This window comes from Ranitomeya variabilis, chromosome 1 (genome assembly GCF_051348905.1).
Source record: "Ranitomeya variabilis isolate aRanVar5 chromosome 1, aRanVar5.hap1, whole genome shotgun sequence".
NCBI classification, from domain to species: domain Eukaryota; kingdom Metazoa; phylum Chordata; class Amphibia; order Anura; family Dendrobatidae; genus Ranitomeya; species Ranitomeya variabilis.
Window position 1 is genome coordinate 194,886,522 of NC_135232.1, and position 22,074 is coordinate 194,908,595.

The window sequence follows — 22,074 nt, forward strand, 5'->3', positions numbered from 1 at the left end:
TGCATTATATTCCTAAGGGGCTGAATTGTATTCTATGTGGCTGCATTATACTCCTGTGGGGGCTGCATTATACTCCTGCAGGGGCTGCATTATATTCTTATGAGGTCTACATTACACTTCTATGGGGCTGAATTACACTCCTATGGGGATACATTTTATTGCAGTAGAGGCTGCATTATACTCCTGCGGGGGCTGCATTATACTTCTTTGGGGCTGCACTAAACTCCTATGGAGCTGCATTATATTCCTATTGGGCTACATTATACTCCTGTGGCAGATGTTTTATATTCCTGTGGGGGATGCATTGTACTATATGGAGGACTATTGAGTGTATTATACTGTATGGAGCTGCATTATAGTCCAAAGGGGCTGCATTGTATTCTATGTGGCTGCATTATACTCCTGTGGGAGCTGCATTATACTCCTGTGGGGGCTGCATTATACTCTTATGAGGTCTTCATTACACTTCTATGGGGGCTGCATTAGACTCCTATGGAGCTGCATTATATTCTATAGGCCTGCATTATACTTATATGGGGCTGCATTATACTCCTAGGGGGGCTGCATTATACTTCTGGGGGGGGGACTATGGTGTGCATTGTACTATATAGAGTTCTATGGGGTATGTATTATACTATATGGAGCACTATGGGGTGTATATTATACTGTATGGAGCACTATGGGGTGTGTATTATACTGTATGGAGAACTATGGGGTGTGCATTATACTATGTGGAGGACTACGGGATGTGCATTATACAATATGGAGGATTGTGGTACACATAATACTATATGGAGGACTGTGGGGTGCATTACACTATGTGGAGGACTATGAGGTGCATTATACTAAATGACCAAAATAATGTTTATTCATCAAGTGATTGGATTGTGCATGCCGGAACAAAAATCATTGTTCTCAGCATCACATCGCCCGATGAAAACTGCAGATGTGATGCTGATAGCATGATATGTATGGTGACAGATTGATCTTCTAGTGATCATTCTGTGGCCATCATTCTTCCTCAGCCGGTGTAATGAGAACGGGAAACAAGCGTCGAACGACTTCAATACTGACAATCACACTCGTTTAAAAGTCTGAACTCAGCGCATGTAAATACAATCAAAATGTTTGTGTGATGGTGCAATATGTGAGAATTTAGGGCCCCATTTTAAACTTTTGCCAGGGTCCCACTTTGTCTAAAACTGGCCCTGGTTATACATACTCCCAGACAGAGCCCATCCAGTGGGCATGGTCTTGCGCCATACACATGTATGCACCCCTACTAGTGACTTCAGTGAAATCCAGAATTCTGTTAAGGGTTCTCCAAACTGAAAGTTGGTAATGTTGTACACATTCACAACAGCACAACAATGCAGCTCATTAATATGCCGATATTTACTGCAGGACCAATTATTCTGTGTTGTAATTGGTTAAGACTTTACTAGGAGGTGAGTGCTTCAATGATTGTATACATGTATTTCTGATCCGCATCCATGCACCAGGATATTATTCATGCACGCGTGGATGGTACAATTACAGAAGAATTTGCCTCATGCAATTATAGAGGTTATCATGACTCAAAATGCCCAATCATAACAACTTGTCATAGGGGCTCACAATCTAACTTCCCTATCAGTATGTCTTTGAAGTGTGGGAGGAAACTGATGCAAACATGGGGAGAACATACAATCTCCATGCAGATGTTGTCCTTGATGGGATGTGAACCCCGGACCCCCAGAACTGCAAAGCAGCAGTGCTAACCACTGAACCACCATGTTGTCCATCCTGCACAACATCTTGAAAGAAGGCGCAGCCTCATTAAATTATTATGTATTCACAACCTTTTTAATAATTGGAATAGTTACAACTAGCACACTCCAATGTGATGCAAAAAGGGGGATGTTTAATATACATACAGTAGTCACAAACGTTTCGGTCTGCAATGGACCTTCATCAGTGTGCTAAATATAGCATGAATGGTATATATAGTAGAACACCGGTAGGAATTAATTGATTCACATCAAAATGTAAGTTTAACTGGAAAAATTGCACTGAAAACAGTTTTGAATGGTAGGTCAGTCCAGCTAGCGGGAGAGGAAGAGGCACGAGAGCCACGCGGTATCCGCCGCAAGTGGAGTCTCAATCAATTAATTCCTACCGGGGTTCTACTATATATACCATTCACGCTATATTTAGCACACTGATGAAGGTCTATTGCAGACCGAAACGTTTGTGACTACTGTATGTATATTAAACACCCCCCTTTTTGCATCACATTGGAGTGTGCTAGTTGTAACTATTCCACGTATTAAGGTTTGGGAACCTATATCTATGCACCTCCTCTTTTAGGCTGTGCTGAACATTTTCTATATCAACCTTTTTAATAATGCCATATACTGGTTGCCATTTGCCTGGTTGTCCATCACAGTGATTTCACATGGATGGATGACTCAACCACTTAGGTCAGGTGATATTTTGTCAGTATGGGCAATAACTTGAGGTTCCTCATTGTGGTGTCTAGCTGATAAGTTGTTTCCTGGCTGGTTATGGTAACTTATAAATAGCAGTAAAGCATAACTAATATTTCTTATTAGCTGGCAGTGGCACTACTTTCTCCCTATCATAATGAACAACATCTCATATAACATGGAATCTGTTGTTGATTAATAGAGTATAATCTTGATTTCATGTTATTTTTTGTGCTAACTCAGAGAGAAGATGAAAAGGATCACAAGGTGCGCATGGCTGTTGGAAATGGTGTCCGTAGTGATGTGTGGAGAGAATTCATCACGAGATTTGGAGATATAAAGATGTGTGAGCTGTATGGTGCCACAGAGGGTAACATTTGTTTTATGAACCATACTGGAAAAATCGGATCCGTTGGGCGCAGCAATTTCTTTTACAAGGTAAGGCAATTTAAGTTTTAAGCAAATAACTACCCAAGATATATTCTGTATATTTTGCAATTTCCCATTAATTAAGGTGTAATTAATCTGTCAAGTCATATAAATACTAAACAGTAAATAAAACTCCCAAAATTCTACTCTATCGGTACTATAGCAATAGCCCTTGTCATAGCTCCTTTCTTAGGGTGCTTTCACACTGCTTTTTGGCATCAATTCATTGGTCCCATCGCAATGGTCACGCAAAACGGTATTGGGGCGTATGCAGCTGTAAGCAGGTGACTAAAATGCAACAGCAGAGGCACCAGGTGGAAACAACAATGTAATTATTTTGTTAAACATACAAACTATAAACAGGGATACTGGAAATGACAAATCACAAAAGGACGATATTGACAAGTAACTATATAACATACGTATATGGATTCGTATACAACAGGTATCTTCAGTATCAGCTTCGAGTCTACAGTCCAACCTACAGTGGGTTCAGAAAAAATTCATACCCCTTTAAATTTTTCACTCTTTGTTTCATTGCCGCCATTTAGTAAATTCAAAAAGTTCATTTTTTTCACATTAATGTACACTCTGCACCCCATCTTGACAGAAAAAAATAGAAATGTAGTAATTTTTGCAAATTTAATAAAAAAGAAAAACTGAAATATCACATGGTCATAAGTATTCAGGCCCTTTGCTCAGACACTCATATTTAAGTCACATGCTGTCCATTTCCTTGTGATCCTTCTTGAGATAGGTCTACTCCTTCATTGTCCAGCTGTGTTTAATTAAACTGATAGGACTTGATTTGGAAAGGCACACACCTGTCTATATAAGACCTCACAGCTCACAGTGCATGTCAGACCAAATGAGAATCATGAGGTCAAAGGAACTGGCCAAAGAGCTCAGAGACAGAATTGTGGCAAGGCACAGATCTGGCCAAGGTTACAACAGAATTTCTGCAGTACTTAAGGTTCCTAAGAGCACAGTGGCCTCCATAATCCTTAAATGGAAGAAGTTTGGGTCCAACAGGAGTCTTCCTAGACCTGGACGTCCAGCCAAACTGTGCAATCATGGGAGAATAGCCTTGGTGAGAGAGGTAAAGATGAACCCCAAGATCACTGTGGCTGAGCTCCAGAGATGCAGTAGGGACATGGGAGAAAGTTCCACAAAGTCAACTATCACTGCAGCCCTCCACCAGTCAGGCCTTTATGGCAGAGTGGCCCGACGGACGCCTCTCCTCAGTGCAAGACATATGAAAGCCTGAATAGAGTTTGCTAAAAAACACATTAAGGACTCCCAGACTATGAGAAATAAGATTCTCTGGTCTGATGAGATGAAGCTAGACCTTTTTGGTGATAATTCTAAGCATTATGTGTGGAGAAAATCAGGCACTGCTCATCACCTGCCCAATATAATCCCAGCAGTGAAACATGGTGGTGGCAGCATCATGCTATAGGGGTGTTTTTCAGCTGCAGGGACAGGATGACTGGTTGTTATTGAAGGAAATATGAATGCGACCAAGTACAGAGATATCCTAGATGGAAACCTCTTTCAGAGTGCTCTGGACCTCAGACTTGGTCGAAGGTTTGCCTTCCAACAAGACAATGACCCTAAGCACACAGCTAACAAAACAAACGAGTGGCTTCAGAACAACTCTGTGACCATTCTTGACTGGCCCAGCCAGAGCCCTGACCTAAACCCAATTGAGCATCACTAGAGAGACCTGAAAATGGCTGTCCACCAATGTTCACCATCCAAACTGGCAGAACTGTAGAGGATCTGCAAGGAATAATGGCAAAGGATCCCCAAATCCAGGTGTGAATAACTTTTTGCATCATTCCCAAGAAGACTTATGGCTGTGCTAGCTCAAAAGGGTGCTTCTACTCAATACTGAGCAAAGGGTCTGAATACTTTTGACCTTGTGATATTTCAGTTTTTCTTTTTTTTTTTAATTTGCAAAAATTACTACATTTCTGTCAGTCAAGATGGGGTGCATAGTGTACATTAATGAGAAAAAAAATACCTTTTCAGAATTTACCAAATGGCTGCAATAAAACAAAGAGTGAAAAATTTAAAGGGGCATAAATAATTTTTGTACCCACTGTAATTCTGGTGGGGGAGCAAGACAGTATTTGGCGTTAACAGTGTCTGGAAATTTCTGCGTCTTTCTGCTCCTTGACGGGGGCCGCGGCTTTATCTCACTCGCCGCACGTTTTTTTTACAATGTCTGCCTGATCCACTTATCATCCAGACCCCGTCTGGTTTGTAGCCCTCCTCCTAACCACGCTCGGTACCATAGGTCTGTGCTTGAAATGACGGTCTGTCTCACATGTCTCCTACGATCACAGGCCTAGACTGGAGTCTCTGGCCAGGTATTCCTAGTGTCTCTTTGGTGCTTGACCACCAATTAACGTCTCCTCAGTTCGTATTGGCAGGGGATAATACTTGACTGTTGACCGATGTTATCTAGGCTGAAAACCTTGACTGGTATAATTTGGGTCTTCAGAGCTTAACCGTCGATGAGCGCAGTCTGGACCTTGATCGGCATAGCTTTGGCCTTCGGTGCCTGACCATCTTCGTCTCAGTCTGGAACCTAACTAGCATCCACGGCTTTGGCCTACCATATCGGACACTGGAGCTGCAGTGGGACCATCTGCCACCTCTCTTGGAGCCAAATCCCCTCCTGTTTTGGTGCTCAGGATTATGTGCCTTAAATGACACTGTCAGAGAATGACGGCTACATTTAAGGGATTAAACAGCAATGATCAGAGTTTGCTTTGGTCACTGCTGTTAGGGTAGTTGCCAGCAAGTGCATCTGTCTCAACCTGGAGTGGCCTCTGCTCTAGAGTCCGCTCTAAAACCTGCTCCATACACCAGCACCTGACATGTTGGGAAGGGGTTAAAAGAAAAAATCAATTGAAAAATTAATATATCCAAATTCCCAATCTGCTGCTTCCATGGCAGTGCTGGCTTGGCTACGCACCTGCTCCTGTTTCAGTAACCTCCAACAATGACATGATGAGTAGGCGCATCACTATTTTAGTCAATCTCAGGCTGCACCAATCCCATGTGCTGACATGTCATTGTTGGAGGCTGACAGGATCTTGGACATTGAGGATGAATAAACGTAAGTAAAAAATTGAAAAATGACAAGTTTATTTGTTGTTAATTTCTATTATTCAAGATAACTCATGATATGTTAATAGGCATTAAAATATTAATTAGGAAGAAAAGTCTTCCCCACTAGTGATGTAAAAAGATAGAATCCTCCTCTAATAATGTAAATCAGTAAATGTATAGGAAAAAAATTACACAGAGCTGCCTTATTTTTTAAGATGGTTCTCCACTTATATACAAGTCAATGATAGTGGACTTAAGGTGGAAAAAGTTGAATGTGCAGACTGCAGTGGAAGTTGATTGGTTACAGTGGCCTTGTGGCATCCCTTGATTTTGATATTAGGACTCTGGTGGGTAAAACAGTAAAGAATTCGAAGAAACAGTGCTGATCTGGTAGGTGAGCATAGGTTTTAGCACATCGTCTGGAACCATTAGGTTTCACTTGTATTGTGTATTGCCCGTTTAAAACATGATCTGCACTTTATAATTTATATCACACACAATTATCATGAACTTACCAATTTGTGTCAATAAATCGATTTGTTTTTATTTCTGTTCTCAGCTTGTCTTTCCTTTTGAACTCATTAAGTATGACATTCAAAAAGATGAACCAATAAAAAACAAAGATGGCTGGTGTGAAAGAGTAAAAAAAGGTAAAGTGGTCTTTTTTATGGATACTTAGAAACTCACACGGGTTCTATATTTTATAAAATATAGCCAATATTAATTAAGTGAAGGAGTAAAAAGTGGAGAAGTAAAAAGGATTGATCTCACCCAAAAAGAGGGCTGACCACTATGTCCTGCTAACCACAGATAGCGGCAGGCCTCTTTCTCAACTGGCTATTTGCACAATAGAAGTATTCCTGAGCTCCTGATGAACCCCAAATGAGTAGAAACGCATCGGGTGAATACTTAAAGTCTATGACTGAACCTTCATGGATCACTCATTAGTACCCTAATGTTTCTTGTCTCAGTGGTTGGCCAATGCTTGGGTGATATCAATCCTTTTTACTTTTCTATTGGATACACCTAATGGATTTATTTGATTATATGACTTGATACATCTTATGGTTTGTTGATATAAAATACCCCACACACTGAATTCTAATTGGGGTGGTTACATAAAACGTATAGCATCAGTTCCATTTGAGGTGGTATATAAGGGAGCGGTGACTTACCATTTTAGATAATTATATGCACGTATCTCATTCTTTTCACTCGTTAATGAGTATTATGCACTGACTGGCATTGAGATAACTGAATTTACTACATATCTCGCCCTGTGATTGATTGATAAGTGGTATTTATTGATTTGTTTTCACAGCATCAAAGTCTATTTCTCATTGGGTGTCTCCTCAGACCCTTTTAAACTTGTTAATTTAAAGTTATATTTTAGTCCTTACTTCTGGTTACCATTCTATATTTTATAGTTAAAGCTATTTTAGTCATGGGGTATATGCGACAACCTAAACACAAGTACCTTCTAAATGGATAATTCCAGTAGATGGACGCACTTTCACATTTTGTATCCAATATCGTGTCTCCCACATATTTTGACATGGCTATACATCTATCCAGGAAGCACACAGTACATATTCCACCTGAACATGTTAAAGGAATGGCTTATATCTCAGATAGCGGAAGATCTGCAGAGTTGTTCAGCTCCACATTTCCATTTGGATGTTCGCTGATACTTTTTGAATCATACTGTATGCTTTAGGAACTTTTTTTTTTTTATAAATTACTATTTATTTTTTCTTTCTCATCCAACCCAAAGGTGAAACTGGACTTCTCATTTCCAAAGTGAATCATGCTAATCCTTTCTTTGGTTACGCTGGAAATAAAAAACACACAACCAAGAAATTGTTGTGTGATGTATTTAAGAAAGGAGATGTTTTTTTCAACACTGGAGATTTGATGGTTCAAGATTACGATAATTTTCTCTACTTTCGTGACAGAATTGGAGATACATTTAGGTCAGTAACAACATTTGATGTTTTCCTGGCTTCATTCATTAGGGCCTCACTTCAACATTTGATGTTTGCTTTGAGGGAAAAAAATGGACAAGTTAGATATTAGCAAAAATTCTATTATGGATAGAATTTATGAAACCAGCCCAAGTCACCAGCAACAATCTATCTCATAGGGAAAGACTAAAGTCACACACTTGTGGTGATGATTGCATGAGACGTGTGTTTCACATCTGCCTAGGATGAACCTGATGTGTTTAGTCACAATACTTGGTCAAGGACACCATCGGCTATCTTTTTACGGCCATGAGAGTTCTCTGGCTCTTTCGACCACAAGATTAGCAAACTATACAGTGCTTTTCTTCTCATCAAATTATTGGAAACCTTGGCAGAACCTCAGTGGCTCCATAATAAGTTAGTAATGGTCTACCTAATGCTGTTTGCAACCATCATACCACATATCCCGCACTGCATCATGGTATCTACTGTAAATGAAACAAAGAGTTTTAATGCATTCTTGATCTTGGCATTATTTTACTTGCAAGTTTCTACAGCAGCTTCCTGTCCTATAAGGAGAAAAAAATAGTATTTTTTTAACGCTTAAGGAATTTTATGAAATGCCAAATAACACATTCTGACAGAATTAATGACATGTCCACTTTAGGGAATGCAACTTTTCATTCCTGAACATTCGTTTTATTATTTAATTAACAAATTCTTAGCCATTGAAAGATAGAAAAGTCATAATACATAATGACTTCATAATACTTGCCCTACAGAAGTAACGAGGAACAGTGTAATGATAAAGTCTTAAAAAGGATATTGTGGAGCGTCCAACTTTCAGATCATTGTGCAACAGGCCTACCAACACTTGGATGACTAGGCTTATTGTGATGGCAAAGATGACACAGGGAGGCTGAGGGGGTTGGGGCCAATTCAGAATGTACACTATGTTAGAAGCAAACAGCAAAGATTTCATTGTCTAGGTCAATGACCTTGGAAAGTTTAAAAGGGAACAAAGATTCAACAGGCACATTTGCTTACATGCAAAAGTATTTCGAAACTGCATACCCTTTCACCTATATTATACCAACAACAAACTACTCTCATTGCAAAGTCATGTTATTCTCCCAAAAACCTTTTCTAGTGCTTTTTTATTGGGTATGCTCACTTTTCAACTGAAGAGATAGTTTACATTGGAAGTACATTGCAATCCTTATCCTGTATTGAGATGCACCCTTTAGCCACCTACGCAGGCTGCAAGACTTAAATGTCCATCATTGCTTGATAGCTCAATGTCTACACAGAGCTTGTTCTGCCCATTTTCATTCATGGAATTGTACTTTTTACACCAAACATTGTACAGTAATCTGTCTCTGCATTATACAGTGGAGTAGCTTGGTTTGCACCTAGAGCAAAGAAAGTTTTGTTCTCCCTTACCCAAATAATAATGTCCACTGACTGTCCCCTTATTAAGGATATGTATTTGATTGATGATATCCAAAATGAATGAACATATACGAAATGGATGCTTTTATGAACATTATGAATCAAAGAGACTGGTTATGTGTCTATGTGCTAAAAGTCATACCTGTCAGCAAGTTTTAAAACCCTTATGAAGACTTTGATTTAATAGCAAGCTCACTTTTTATTAATAAAGAATGAAGTAATGCTTAGGAAAAGTACCGAATCATAAAAGCAAATTAATATTGATTAAAGTCCTCCTGAGGGAGGAGAAATTAAAAGGTTTTACCAATGATCAATATGATAAGTGATAATCTATATAAGGATGTACCTTTTCCGCAATAAATCAGATTTTCTACTTGTGGCTGTGTGGCCAATCATTAGTAGTTTTTCTCTGTGTATACTTAAATCTCTCTAATATACAATTTGGTAACAGACAATTAAGATGATCACACAACTTTAGTGTGACTCTAACACCCTTAAAACAAATAATCTACCTTTAGTGTCCACTTACATAGTAATGATACCCCACGAATTCCCCTGCCAAAAGTAATAATGCCTCCTTTGTGCAAAAATAAATTATATAAAGTTTGTTCTCACCTAATCTGAGTGAACAAGTCCTCTTATCCCCTGCACACAAAGTGGGCCGCCACAGGTGTCACAGTGCAGTGATGCACTGCATTGGGCTGCTGACTTATTGTGCATATTGTGCATTGTTAGCCTACAGTTCCCTGCTCTAATATTGGATCCAATTGTATCAGCATCATATTTTTGCTGATACAGTTCAAAGTGGCGCTGGCCCTTAGATCTTGGGCACTCGGCATGTTGACTGCCTTGGATCGTCATCACTAGCAGCATCACTTCTTACCGGTGCAACATTTTTAAAGAAGAAAATAGATAAATGAATACTTCTGTTTCTTTTAAAACTTTGGCCCCTAAATATTTGCAGTCAGGCCAAGCACCCCGTCCCCTCCCCCACACTACTCCACTGCATTGGAGGAGCTTAGTGAAGCTGCTAGTATAGGTTTTCTAATGATACAGAGTTGTTTCCCATAAGATTCTCCACTCCCATTATTTTTATGACGGCTAATGTTGCAGTTTATGTTCCCACCATCATTTGGGTCCATCTACACATATAGCAATGTGACAGGTGGTTGTATTGTCCAGTTTACTTACGGTAGATATTTTTTTTCCTAACTACATTCTTCGAAGAGTGAGGACAATGTTCCTTTGACAATAATTAAAAATGTGTTTAGAAGAAATATGGAACATTTTTAATCAAATTATGTTTCTTTTTTTTAGATGGAAAGGTGAAAATGTTGCTACGACTGAAGTGTCTGATATAATTGGAATGCTTGACTTCATACAAGAAGCCAACGTCTATGGAGTGGGTATATCAGGTAATAACATAAGCTTCATAAATAATATAAGTTCCTGTACATAATCTAACCATAGTATAAGACAGAGGGAGATTCTGTGATTAGGGATAGATCATTTATTAGTTTCTGTATTTAGACATAAAAAGGTGTATAAATGCTGTGAGAGCTTAAAAAGTACCGCAGTAATACTCCAAATAAAATATTAATCGTATTTATAGCTTTCACTCATGTCAGCATTTTCCTTACTACCTTGAAGCATCTCATGACAAGTTTCTTGAGTTTTTCCTGATATATTCAAAGTCTTGAACCCTGTACACTTTGCGCATCATGAGCTATGCTTTGTTTTAGGCCCCATTCAGATAATCGTGTTTTTTCACATATGCAAAGAATGGTCAGAGTGTTGTGAGTGTTTTAGATCCCTCAGTATGCTTCTCCTATTCTTTAGCACGTTAATCTCGAACTGCACTCGGATTGTACACTGCTGCCAACATATATATACACGCTGTTAGGGCTAGCGGAACGCACCTAATGAATGTATATATTTTATTAGGATAGATGCGTTTGCAGCCCGGCGTCCACCGTGCAGGAGAACCTGCTGCTAGCAAATAGCGGAACTAAATGGCGGTGTTAGCTAACTCTGTTACTTCACAGAGCAGCCGTGAACTCAAAGCACTGCGCCCTGTTAGACTCCACAGAGGCACAGGCTAACTGTCTAAACAAGAACAGTCAGTGGTCTTGCATGCATACGAAACTCCTCACCGGAGGTGCCAGCATTCTAGGGGCTTATTTCGGCCAGGTCCCTGAATGCACAAGCATACAAACTCCTCACCGGAGGTGCCAGCATTCTAGGGGCTTATTTCAGCCGGGTCCCTGAACACACTCATAAAAGACCACACTGGCGCAAAGTACATAAATGAAAGCAATACTAGCGCATGGCCGTGCGGCCATGCGAGCCTTAAATAGTTGCAGCACATACAGGACCTACCAAGAAGGACCAATGGGAGGCTGCCACAGAGCGTGAGCACCTACAGGACCTTAGCTGCAGTGTCTGATCATGTGACCCTCGATCTCCACTGAGAGATCTTACTCTGGGCATGCTCTGAACGAGATAAGCAGGACTTAGTCCCAGAAGCGTCTGCTCGCTGCTGCCCAGCACTGACTTCAATGGCAGAAGCAGGAAAAGCAGCAGCAACTCTCTGTACAGAGTGGAACTGAGCAAGACGCTGGGACCGACGTCTCCACTGAGCAGACTCCACTGCGGCAGGAGAAGAATGGGAGACCGCAGCGGAGATGGCCCGAGATTCCACCTGTGCAGAGACGGGAACTCGACCCCTAACACACGGTGGGTCAGAGCACTGCAAAAAATTCATACATGAACTTCAATATTCCTGCAAACATTAAACAGAAAGGGAACCTAGTTAGCGTTTTTTTGTTCAAAGAGCACAAAAGCCATCCAACCACATCAAGGTGACCTTTTAATATGGATGGTCCCTAATCACTAAGTGTTTTATCTTTCTATGTGCCAAAATAGTTTTGTGTGAATGGGAAGTGAAAAGGAAAACAGGCGTACGCAATTAAAACTGTGGGAAAGATGACTGGATAAGGGTTATGTGCCCTAGGGGTGTGTGGCCCCATGTCAGATTTGATGGAAAGTTGGATGGAGCTACTGTAAATTCAGGGCAATCCTTGAGGAATTAGAGGCAGAAACAGACTTGAGTCTGGGGCGTAGGTTCACCTTCCAGCAGGACAACAACCTTAACCCCTTCATGACCCAGCCTATTTTGGCCTTAATGACCTTGCCGTTTTTTGCAATTCTGACCAGTGTCCCTTTATGAGGTAATAACTCAGGAACGCTTCAACGGATCCTAGCGATTCTGAGATTGTTTTTTCGTGACATATTGGGCTTCATGTTAGTGGTAAATTTAGGTCGATAATTTCTGAGTATATTTGTGAAAAAAACGGATATTTGGCGAAAATTTTGAAAATTTCGCAATTTTCACATTTTGAATTTATATTCTGTTAAACCAGAGAGTTATGTGACACAAAATAGTTAATAAATAACGTTTCCCACATGTCTACTTTACATCAGCTCAATTTTGGAAACAAATTTTTTTTTTTGCTAGGAAGTTATAAGGGTTAAAATTTGACCAGTGATTTCTCATTTTTACAACAAAATTTACAAAACCATTTTTTTTAGGGACTACCTCACATTTGAAGTCATTTTGAGGGTTCTATATGGCTGAAAATACCCAAAAGTGACACCATTCTAAAAACTGCACCCCTCAAGGTGCTCAAAACCACATTCAAGAAGTTTATTAACCCTTCAGGTGTTTCACAGCAGCAGAAGCAACATGGAAGTAAAAAATGAACATTTAACTTTTTAGTCACAAAAATGATATTTTAGCAACAATTTTTTTATTTTCCCAAGGGTAAAAGGAGAAACTGGACCACAGACGTTGTTGTCCAATTTGTCCTGAGTACGCTGATACCTCATATGTGGGGGTAAACCACTGTTTGGGCGCACGGCAGGGCTCGGAAGGGAAGGAGCGCCATTTGACTTTTTGAATGAAAAATTGGCTCAAATCTTTAGCGGACACCATGTCGCGTTTGGAGAGCCCCCGTGTGCCTAAACATTGGAGCTCCCCCACAAGTGACCCCATTTTGGAAACTAGACCCCCCAAGGAACTTATCTAGAGGCATAGTGAGCACTTTAAACCCCCAGGTGCTTCACAAATTGATCTGCAAAAATGAAAAAGTACTTTTTTTTTCACACAAAAATTTCTTTTAGCCTCAATTCTTTCATTTTCACATGGGCAACAGGATAACATGGATATTAAAATTTGTTGAGCAATTCCTCCTGAGTACGCCGATGCCTCATATGTGGGGGTAAACCACTGTTTGGGTACACGGCAAGGCTCGGAAGGGAAGGAGCGCCATTTGACTTTTTGAATGGAAAATTAGCTCCAATCGTTAGCGGACACCTGTTGTGGATTCTGTTTGTGGGCTCCCTCTGGTGGTTACTGCTGGTACTGGGTGACTTTGGTGGGTTGCGGCCTTTGGTTTCCACCTGTCCATCAGAGGCTGGGTGTTTCCTATTTTACCTGGCCTTTCTGTCATTTCCTTGCCGGCTATCAATGTATTCAGATGTGCTCTGTTTGGTTCCTGCCTACCTGCTCCCAGATCTTTCAGGATAAGCTAAGTGCTGATTTTCAGTTGTTTGGTTTTTTGTCCAGCTTGCTTATTATGTCTCTATGCTAGTTGGTAGCTCTAGTGGACTGAGGTTCTCCCCATGTGCCATGAGTTGGCACATGGGTTCTTGTAATCTCAGGATGGTTTTTTGATTAGGGTTTTTTGCTGACCGCTCAGTCCCCTTTTGTATCGTTCTGCTTTCTAGTTTACAGCGGGCCTCAATTTGCTAAATCTATATATATCATCTCTATGTGTGTGCCTTCCTCTCATTTCACCGTCAATACATGTGAGGGGGCAACTATATCTTTTGGGGTTCATTCCTCTGGAGGCAAGTGAGGTCTTTATTTTCTCTGCAGTACTAGTTAGCTCTTAGGCTGGTGCGTGGCGTCTAGAACCAACGTAGGCACGCTCCCTGGCTATCTCTAGTTTCGTTTGTCAGGCGCAGCGGTCAGCCCAGGTTCCATCACCCTAGAGCTCGTCCGTTATTTATTTGTACTTTGCTTGTCCTGTGCTATCCCTAGCCATTGGGGATTCATGACAGTATAGCCGGCCCACAAAGTGTTAATTGTTTGGGCTGAAGCAGGAGAAAAAGAAGTGTTTAAGGGAAAAAAAAATTTTTTTTTCCCTTCAGAGTTTTGCTGCCTAGCCCTTAATTGCTGTCTAGCTGCTTCTTATCTCCTCTTAACCCTTGAATGGCTCTGATCTTAGCTGTTTAACATGGATGTCCAGAGTTTGGCTTCCAGCCTGAGTAATCTCGCGGCAAAAGTTCAAAACATACAGGATTTTGTTGTTCACACTCCCATGTCTGAACCTAGAATTCCTATTCCAGAGTTCTTCTCTGGAGATAGATCTACCTTCCTGAATTTCAGGAACAATTGTAAATTGTTTCTTTCTTTAAAATCTCGCTCCTCTGGAGACCCTGCTCAACAGGTCAGGATTGTAATATCTTTCCTGCGGGGCGACCCTCAGAATTGGGCATTTGCATTGGCACCAGGGGATCCTGCATTGCTCAGTGTGGATGCGTTTTTTCTGGCATTGGGATTGCTCTATGAGGAACCCAACCTGGAGATTCAGGCTGAAAAGGCTTTATTAGCCCTCTCTCAGGGGCATGATGAAGCGGAAATATATTGTCAAAAATTTCGGAAATGGTCGGTGCTTACTCAGTGGAATGAGTGCGCCCTGGCTGCAAACTTCAGAAATGGTCTTTCTGAGGCCATTAAGGATATTATGGTGGGGTTCCCTACGCCTACAGGTCTGAATGAGTCTATGGCTATGGCCATTCAGATTGATCGGCGTTTGTGGGAGCGCAAACCCGTGCACCAGTTGGCGGTGTCTTCTGAACAGGCACCTGAGACTATGCAATGTGATAGAATTCAGTCCAGAAGTGAACGGCAAAATTATAGGCGGAAAAATGGATTGTGTTTTTATTGTGGTGATTCAGCTCATGTTATATCAGCATGCTCTAAACGCACAAAAAAGCTTGATAAATCTTTTGCCATTGGTACTCTGCAGCCTAAGTTCATTTTGTCTGTGACTCTGATTTTTTCACTGTCTTCCATTTCCGTTGATGCCTATGTGGATTCGGGCGCTGCCCTGAGTCTTATGGATTGGTCATTTGCTAAACGCTGCGGTTTTAGTCTGGAGCCTCTGGAAGTCCCTATTCCTCTGAAGGGAATTGACTCTACACCTTTGGCTATGAATAAACCGCAGTATTGGACACAAGTGACCATGCGCATGACTCCCGTTCATCAGGAGGTGATTCGCTTCCTTGTACTGTATAATTTACATGATGTACTAGTGCTGGGTCTGCCATGGTTACAAACTCATAATCCTGTCCTGGACTGGAAAACAATGTCTGTGTTAAGCTGGGGATGTCAGGGGGTTCATGATGATGCACCTCCGATTTCTATCGCTTCATCTACTCCTTCTGAGATCCCTGAGTTTTTGTCTGACTATAGGGATGTTTTTGAGGAGCCTAAGCTCAATTCGCTCCCTCCTCATAGAGATTGTGACTGTGCTATAGAATTGATTCCTGGCAGTAAGTTCCCTAAGGGTCGTTTATTTAATCTGTCACTGCCAGAGCATACTGCTATGCGGAATTATATTAAGGAGTCCTTGGAAAAGGGACATATTCGTCCATCTTCGTCCCCTCTGGGAGCAGGTTTTTTTTTCGTGGCAAAAAAAGATGGTTCCCTGAGGCCTTGTATAGATTATCGCCTTCTGAATAAGATTACAGTCAAATATCAGTATCCATTGCCATTATTGACTGACTTGTTTGCTCGCATTAAGGGGGCTAGGTGGTTCACTAAGATAGATCTTCGCGGTGCGTATAATCTGGTGCGGATAAAACAAGGTGATGAGTGGAAAACCGCATTTAATACGCCTGAGGGCCATTTTGAGTATTTGGTAATGCCTTTTGGACTCTCCAATGCTCCGTCAGTCTTTCAGTCCTTTATGCACAATATTTTCCGTGAATATCTGGATAAGTTTATGATTGTGTATTTGGATGATATTTTGGTGTTTTCTGATGACTGGGAGTCTCATGTTCTACAGGTCAGGAAGGTGTTTCAGGTTCTGCGGGCCAATTCTCTGTTTGTGAAGGGCTCAAAGTGTCTCTTCGGAGTCCAGAAGATTTCTTTTTTGGTGTACATTTTTTCTCCTTCTACTATTGAGATGGATCCCGTTAAGGTTCAGGCAATTTGTGACTGGACACAACCTACATCTGTTAAGAGCCTACAGAAGTTCTTGGGGTTTGCTAATTTTTATCGTCGGTTCATTGCAAATTTTTCCAGTATTGTTAAACCTTTGACTGATTTAACTAAAAAGGGTGCTGATGTTGCTAATTGGTCTCCTGCGGCTGTGAGGGCCTTTCAGGAACTTAAGCGCCGGTTTTCTTCTGCTCCTGTGTTGTGTCAACCAGATGTTTCACTTCCTTTTCAGGTTGAGGTTGATGCTTCCGAGATTGGAGCGGGGGCGGTTTTGTCACAGAGAAGTTCTGATGGCTCGGTGATGAAGCCATGTGCATTCTTCTCTAGAAAATTCTCGCCCGCCGAGCGCAATTATGATGTGGGTAATCGGGAGCTTTTGGCCATGAAGTGGGCATTTGAGGAGTGGCGTCATTGGCTTGAGGGTGCTAAACATCGTGTGGTGGTCTTGACTGATCACAAGAATCTCATTTACCTTGAGTCTGCCAGGCGTTTGAATCCTAGACAGGCTCGTTGGTCGTTGTTTTTTTCTCGTTTCAATTTCGTGGTTTCATACCTGCCAGGTTCAAAGAATGTGAAGGCAGATGCTCTTTCCAGGAGTTTTGTGCCTGACTCTCCTGGAGACTCTGGGCCTACTGGTATCCTTAGGGATGGGGTAATATTGTCCGCCGTATCCCCAGACTTGCGACGTGCATTGCAGGAGTTTCAGGTGGATAAACTGGATCGTTGTCCACCAGAAAGACTGTTTGTTCCGGATGATTGGACCAGTAGAGTCATCTCCGAGGTCCATTCTTCTGTGTTGGCTGGTCATCCTGGAATATTTGGTACTAGGGACTTGGTGGCCAGGTCTTTTTGGTGGCCTTCCTTGTCTAGGGATGTGCGTACCTTTGTGCAGTCTTGTGAAGTGTGTGCTCGAGCTAAGCCTTGCTGTTCTCGGGCCAGTGGGTTGTTGTTATCCTTGCCCATCCCGAAGAGGCCTTGGACGCACATTTCCATGGATTTTATTTCTGATCTCCCGGTTTCACAGAAAATGTCCGTTATCTGGGTTGTGTGTGACCGCTTTTCTAAGATGGTTCATTTGGTGCCCTTGCCTAAGTTGCCTTCCTCCTCTGAGTTGGTCCCTTTATTTTTTCAGAACGTGGTTCGTTTGCATGGGATTCCGGAGAATATCGTTTCTGACAGGGGATCCCAGTTTGTGTCTAGATTTTGGCGGACGTTTTGTGCCAAGATGGGCATTGATTTGTCTTTCTCGTCTGCATTCCATCCTCAGACGAATGGCCAGACGGAGCGAACTAATCAGACCTTGGAAACTTATTTGAGGTGTTTTGTTTCTGCTGACCAAGATAACTGGGTTGCTTTTTTGCCACTGGCCGAATTTGCTCTTAATAATCGGGCTAGTTCTGCCACGTTGGTCTCTCCTTTTTTTTGTAATTCGGGGTTTCATCCTCATTTTTCCTCTGGTCAGGTGGAGTCTTCGGATTGTCCTGGAGTGGACATGGTGGTGGACAGTCTACATCAGATTTGGAATCAGGTGGTGGACAATTTGAAGTTATCTCAGGAGAAGACTCAGCAGTTTGCTAATCGCCGTCGCAGCGTGGGTCCCCGACTTCTTGTTGGGGATTTGGTGTGGTTGTCTTCTCGTTTTGTCCCTATGAAGGTCTCTTCTCCTAAGTTCAAGCCTCGGTTCATCGGTCCTTATAGGATCTCGGAGATTCTTAACCCTGTATCTTTTCGTTTGGATCTCCCAGCATCGTTTGCTATTCATAATGTGTTCCATCGGTCGTTGTTGCGGAGGTATGAGGTGCCCGTTGTTCCTTCGGTTGAGCCTCCTGCTCCGGTGCTGGTGGAGGGAGAATTGGAGTATGTTGTTGAGAAGATCTTGGATTCTCGTGTTTCCAGACGCAAACTCCAGTATTTGGTTAAGTGGAAGGGTTATGGTCAGGAGGATAATTCCTGGGTGATCGCCTCCGATGTTCATGCGACTGATTTGGTTCGCGCCTTCCATAGAGCTCACCCTGATCGCCCTGGGGGTTCTCGTGAGGGTTCGGTGACCCCTCCTCAAGGGGGGGGTACTGTTGTGGATTCTGTTTGTGGGCTCCCTCTGGTGGTTACTGCTGGTACTGGGTGACTTTGGTGGGTTGCGGCCTTTGGTTTCCACATGTCCATCAGAGGCTGGGTGTTTCCTATTTTACCTGGCCTTTCTGTCATTTCCTTGCCGGCTATCAATGTATTCAGATGTGCTCTGTTTGGTTCCTGCCTACCTGCTCCCAGATCTTTCAGGATAAGCTAAGTGCTGATTTTCAGTTGTTTGGTTTTTTGTCCAGCTTGCTTATTATGTCTCTATGCTAGCTGGTAGCTCTAGTGGACTGAGGTTCTCCCCATGTGCCATGAGTTGGCACATGGGTTCTTGTAATCTCAGGATGGTTTTTTGATTAGGGTTTTTTGCTGACCGCTCAGTCCCCTTTTGTATCGTTCTGCTTTCTAGTTTACAGCGGGCCTCAATTTGCTAAATCTATATATATCATCTCTATGTGTGTGCCTTCCTCTCATTTCAATACATGTGAGGGGGCAACTATATCTTTTGGGGTTCATTCCTCTGGAGGCAAGTGAGGTCTTTATTTTCTCTGCAGTACTAGTTAGCTCTTAGGCTGGTGCGTGGCGTCTAGAACCAACGTAGGCACGCTCCCTGGCTATCTCTAGTTGCGTTTGTCAGGCGTAGGGCAGCGGTCAGCCCAGGTTCCATCACCCTAGAGCTCGTCCATTATTTATTTGTACTTTGCTTGTCCTGTGCTATCCCTAGCCATTGGGGATTCATGACAGACACCATGTCGCGTTTGGAGAGCCCCTGTGTGCCTAAACATTGGAGATCCCCTACAAGTGACCCCATTTTGGAAACTAGACCCCCCAAGGAACTTATCTAGATGCACAGTGAGCACTTATAACCCCCAGGTGCTTCACAGAAGTTTATAACGCAGAGCCGTGAAAATAAAAAATAATTTTTCTTTCCTCAAAAATGATTTTTAGCCCAGAATTTTTTATTTTCCCAAGGGTAATAGGAGAAATTGGACCCCAAATGTTGTTGTCCAGTTTGTCCTGAGTACGATGATACCCCATATGTGGGGGTAAACCACTGTTTGGGCGCATGGCAGGGCTCGGAAGGGAAGGCACGCCATTTGGCTTTTTGAATGGAAAATTAGCTCCAATCATTAGCGGACACCATGTCGCGTTTGGAGAGCCCCTGTGTGCCTAAACATTGGAGCTCCCGCACAAGTGACCCCATTTTGGAAACTAGACCTCCCAAGGAACTAATCTAGATGTGTGGTGAGCACTTTGAACCCCCAAGTGCTTCACAGAAGTTTATGACGCAGAGCCATGAAAATAAAAAATAATTTTTCTTTTCTCAAAAATGATTTTTTAGCCCACAATTTTTTATTTTCCCAAGGGTAACAGGAGAAATTGGACCCCAAAAGTTGTTGTCCAGTTTCTCCTGAGTACGCTGATACCCCATATGTGGGGGTAAACCACTGTTTTGGCACACGTCGGGGTTCGGAAGGGAAGTAGTGACGTTTTGAAATGCAGACTTTCATGGAATGCTCTGCAGGCGTCAGGTTGCTTTTGCAGAGCCCCTGATGTGCCTAAACGGTAGGAACTCCCCACAAGTGACTCCATTTTGGAAACTAGACCCCCAAGGGAACTTATCTAGATGTGTGGTGAGCACTTTGAACCCCCAAGTGCTTCACAGAAGTTTATAACGCAGAGCCATGAAAATAATAAATGTGTTTCCTTTCCTCAAAAATATTTTTTTAGCCCAGAATTTTTTATTTTTGCAAGAGTAACAGGAGAAATTGGACCCAAAAGTTGTTGTCCAGTTTCTCCTGAGTACGCTGATACCCCATATATGGGGGTAAACCACTGTTTGGGCACATGCCGGGGCTCGGAAGGGAAGTAGTGACGTTTTGGAATGCAGACTTTGATGGAATGGTCTGCGGGCATCATGTTACGTTTGCAGAGCCCCTGATATGCCTAAACAGTAGAAACCCCCCACAAGTGACCCCATTTTGGAAACTAGACCCCCCAAGGAACTTATCTAGATGTGTGGTGAGCACGTTCAACCCCCAAGTGCTTCACAGAAGTTTACAACGCAGAGCCGTGAAAATAAAAAATAATTTTTCTTTCCTCAAAAAAGATGTTTTAGCAAGCAATTTTTTATTTTCACAAGGGTAACAGGAGAAATTGGACCTCAATATTTGTTGCTCAGTTTGTTGTGAGTACGCTGATACCCCATATGTGGGGGTAAACTACTGTTTGGGCACACGTCAGGGCTCGGAAGGGAAGTAGTGACATTTGAAATGCAGACTTTGATGGAATGGTCTGCAGGCGTCACATTGCATTTGCAGAGCCCCTGATGTGCCTAAACAGTAGAAACACCCCACAAGTGACCCCATTTTGGAAACTATACCCCCCAAGGAACTTATCTAGATGTGTGATGAGCACGTTCAACCCCCAAGTGCTTCACAGAAGTTTACAACGCAGAGCCGTGAAAATAAAAAATCATTTTTCTTTCCTCAAAAAAGATGTTTTAGCAAGCAATTTTTTATTTTCACAAGGGTAACAGGAGAAATTGGGCCCCAATATTTGTTGCCCAGTTTGTTGTGAGTGTGCTGATACCCCATATGTGGTGGTAAACCACTGTTTGGGCACACGTCAGGGCTCGGAAGGGAAGTAGTGACATTTGAAATGCAGACTTTGATGGAATGGTCTGCGGGCATCACGTTGCATTTGCAGAGCCGCTGATGTGCCTAAACAGTAGAAACACCCCACAAGTGACCCCATTTTGGAAACTAGACCCCCGAAGGAACTTATCTAGATGTGTGGTGAGCATTTTCAACCCCCAAGTGCTTCACAGAAGTTTATAACGCAGAGCCGTGAAAATAAAAAATAATTGTTCTTTCCTCAAAAATTATGTTTTAGCAAGTAATTTTTTATTTTTGCAAGGGTAACAGGAGAAATTGGACCCCAACAGTTGTTGCCCAGTTTGTCCTGAGTACGCTGGTACCCCAAATGTGGGGGAAAACCACTGTTTGGGCGCACGTCGGGGCTTGGAAGGGAGGGAGCACCATTTGACTTTTTGAACGCAAGATTAGCTGGAATCAATGGTGGCGCCATGTTGCGTTTGGAGACCCCTGATGTGCATAAACAGTGGAAACCCCTCAATTCTAACTTCAACACTAACCCCAACACACCCCTAATCCTAATCCCAACTGTAGCCATAACCCTAATCACAACCCTAACCCCAACACACCCCTAACCACAACCCTAACCGCAACACACCCGTAACCCTAATTCCAAT

At 42.2% G+C, this 22,074-nt stretch overlaps 1 protein-coding gene across 2 annotated transcripts in view; it reads left to right on the top strand.

The window, feature by feature from the left end:
* Positions 1-22,074, top strand: part of SLC27A6 (solute carrier family 27 member 6) — an 82,518-nt gene that overhangs the window by 46,209 nt on the left and 14,235 nt on the right. For both annotated transcript variants that reach the window (XM_077291517.1, XM_077291506.1), the window contains exons 6-9: positions 2,712-2,906; positions 6,580-6,670; positions 7,795-7,993; positions 10,754-10,851. In XM_077291517.1, the coding sequence (XP_077147632.1) occupies positions 2,712-2,906; positions 6,580-6,670; positions 7,795-7,993; positions 10,754-10,851 (583 nt within the window). The remainder of the gene's footprint in view (positions 1-2,711; positions 2,907-6,579; positions 6,671-7,794; positions 7,994-10,753; positions 10,852-22,074) is intronic.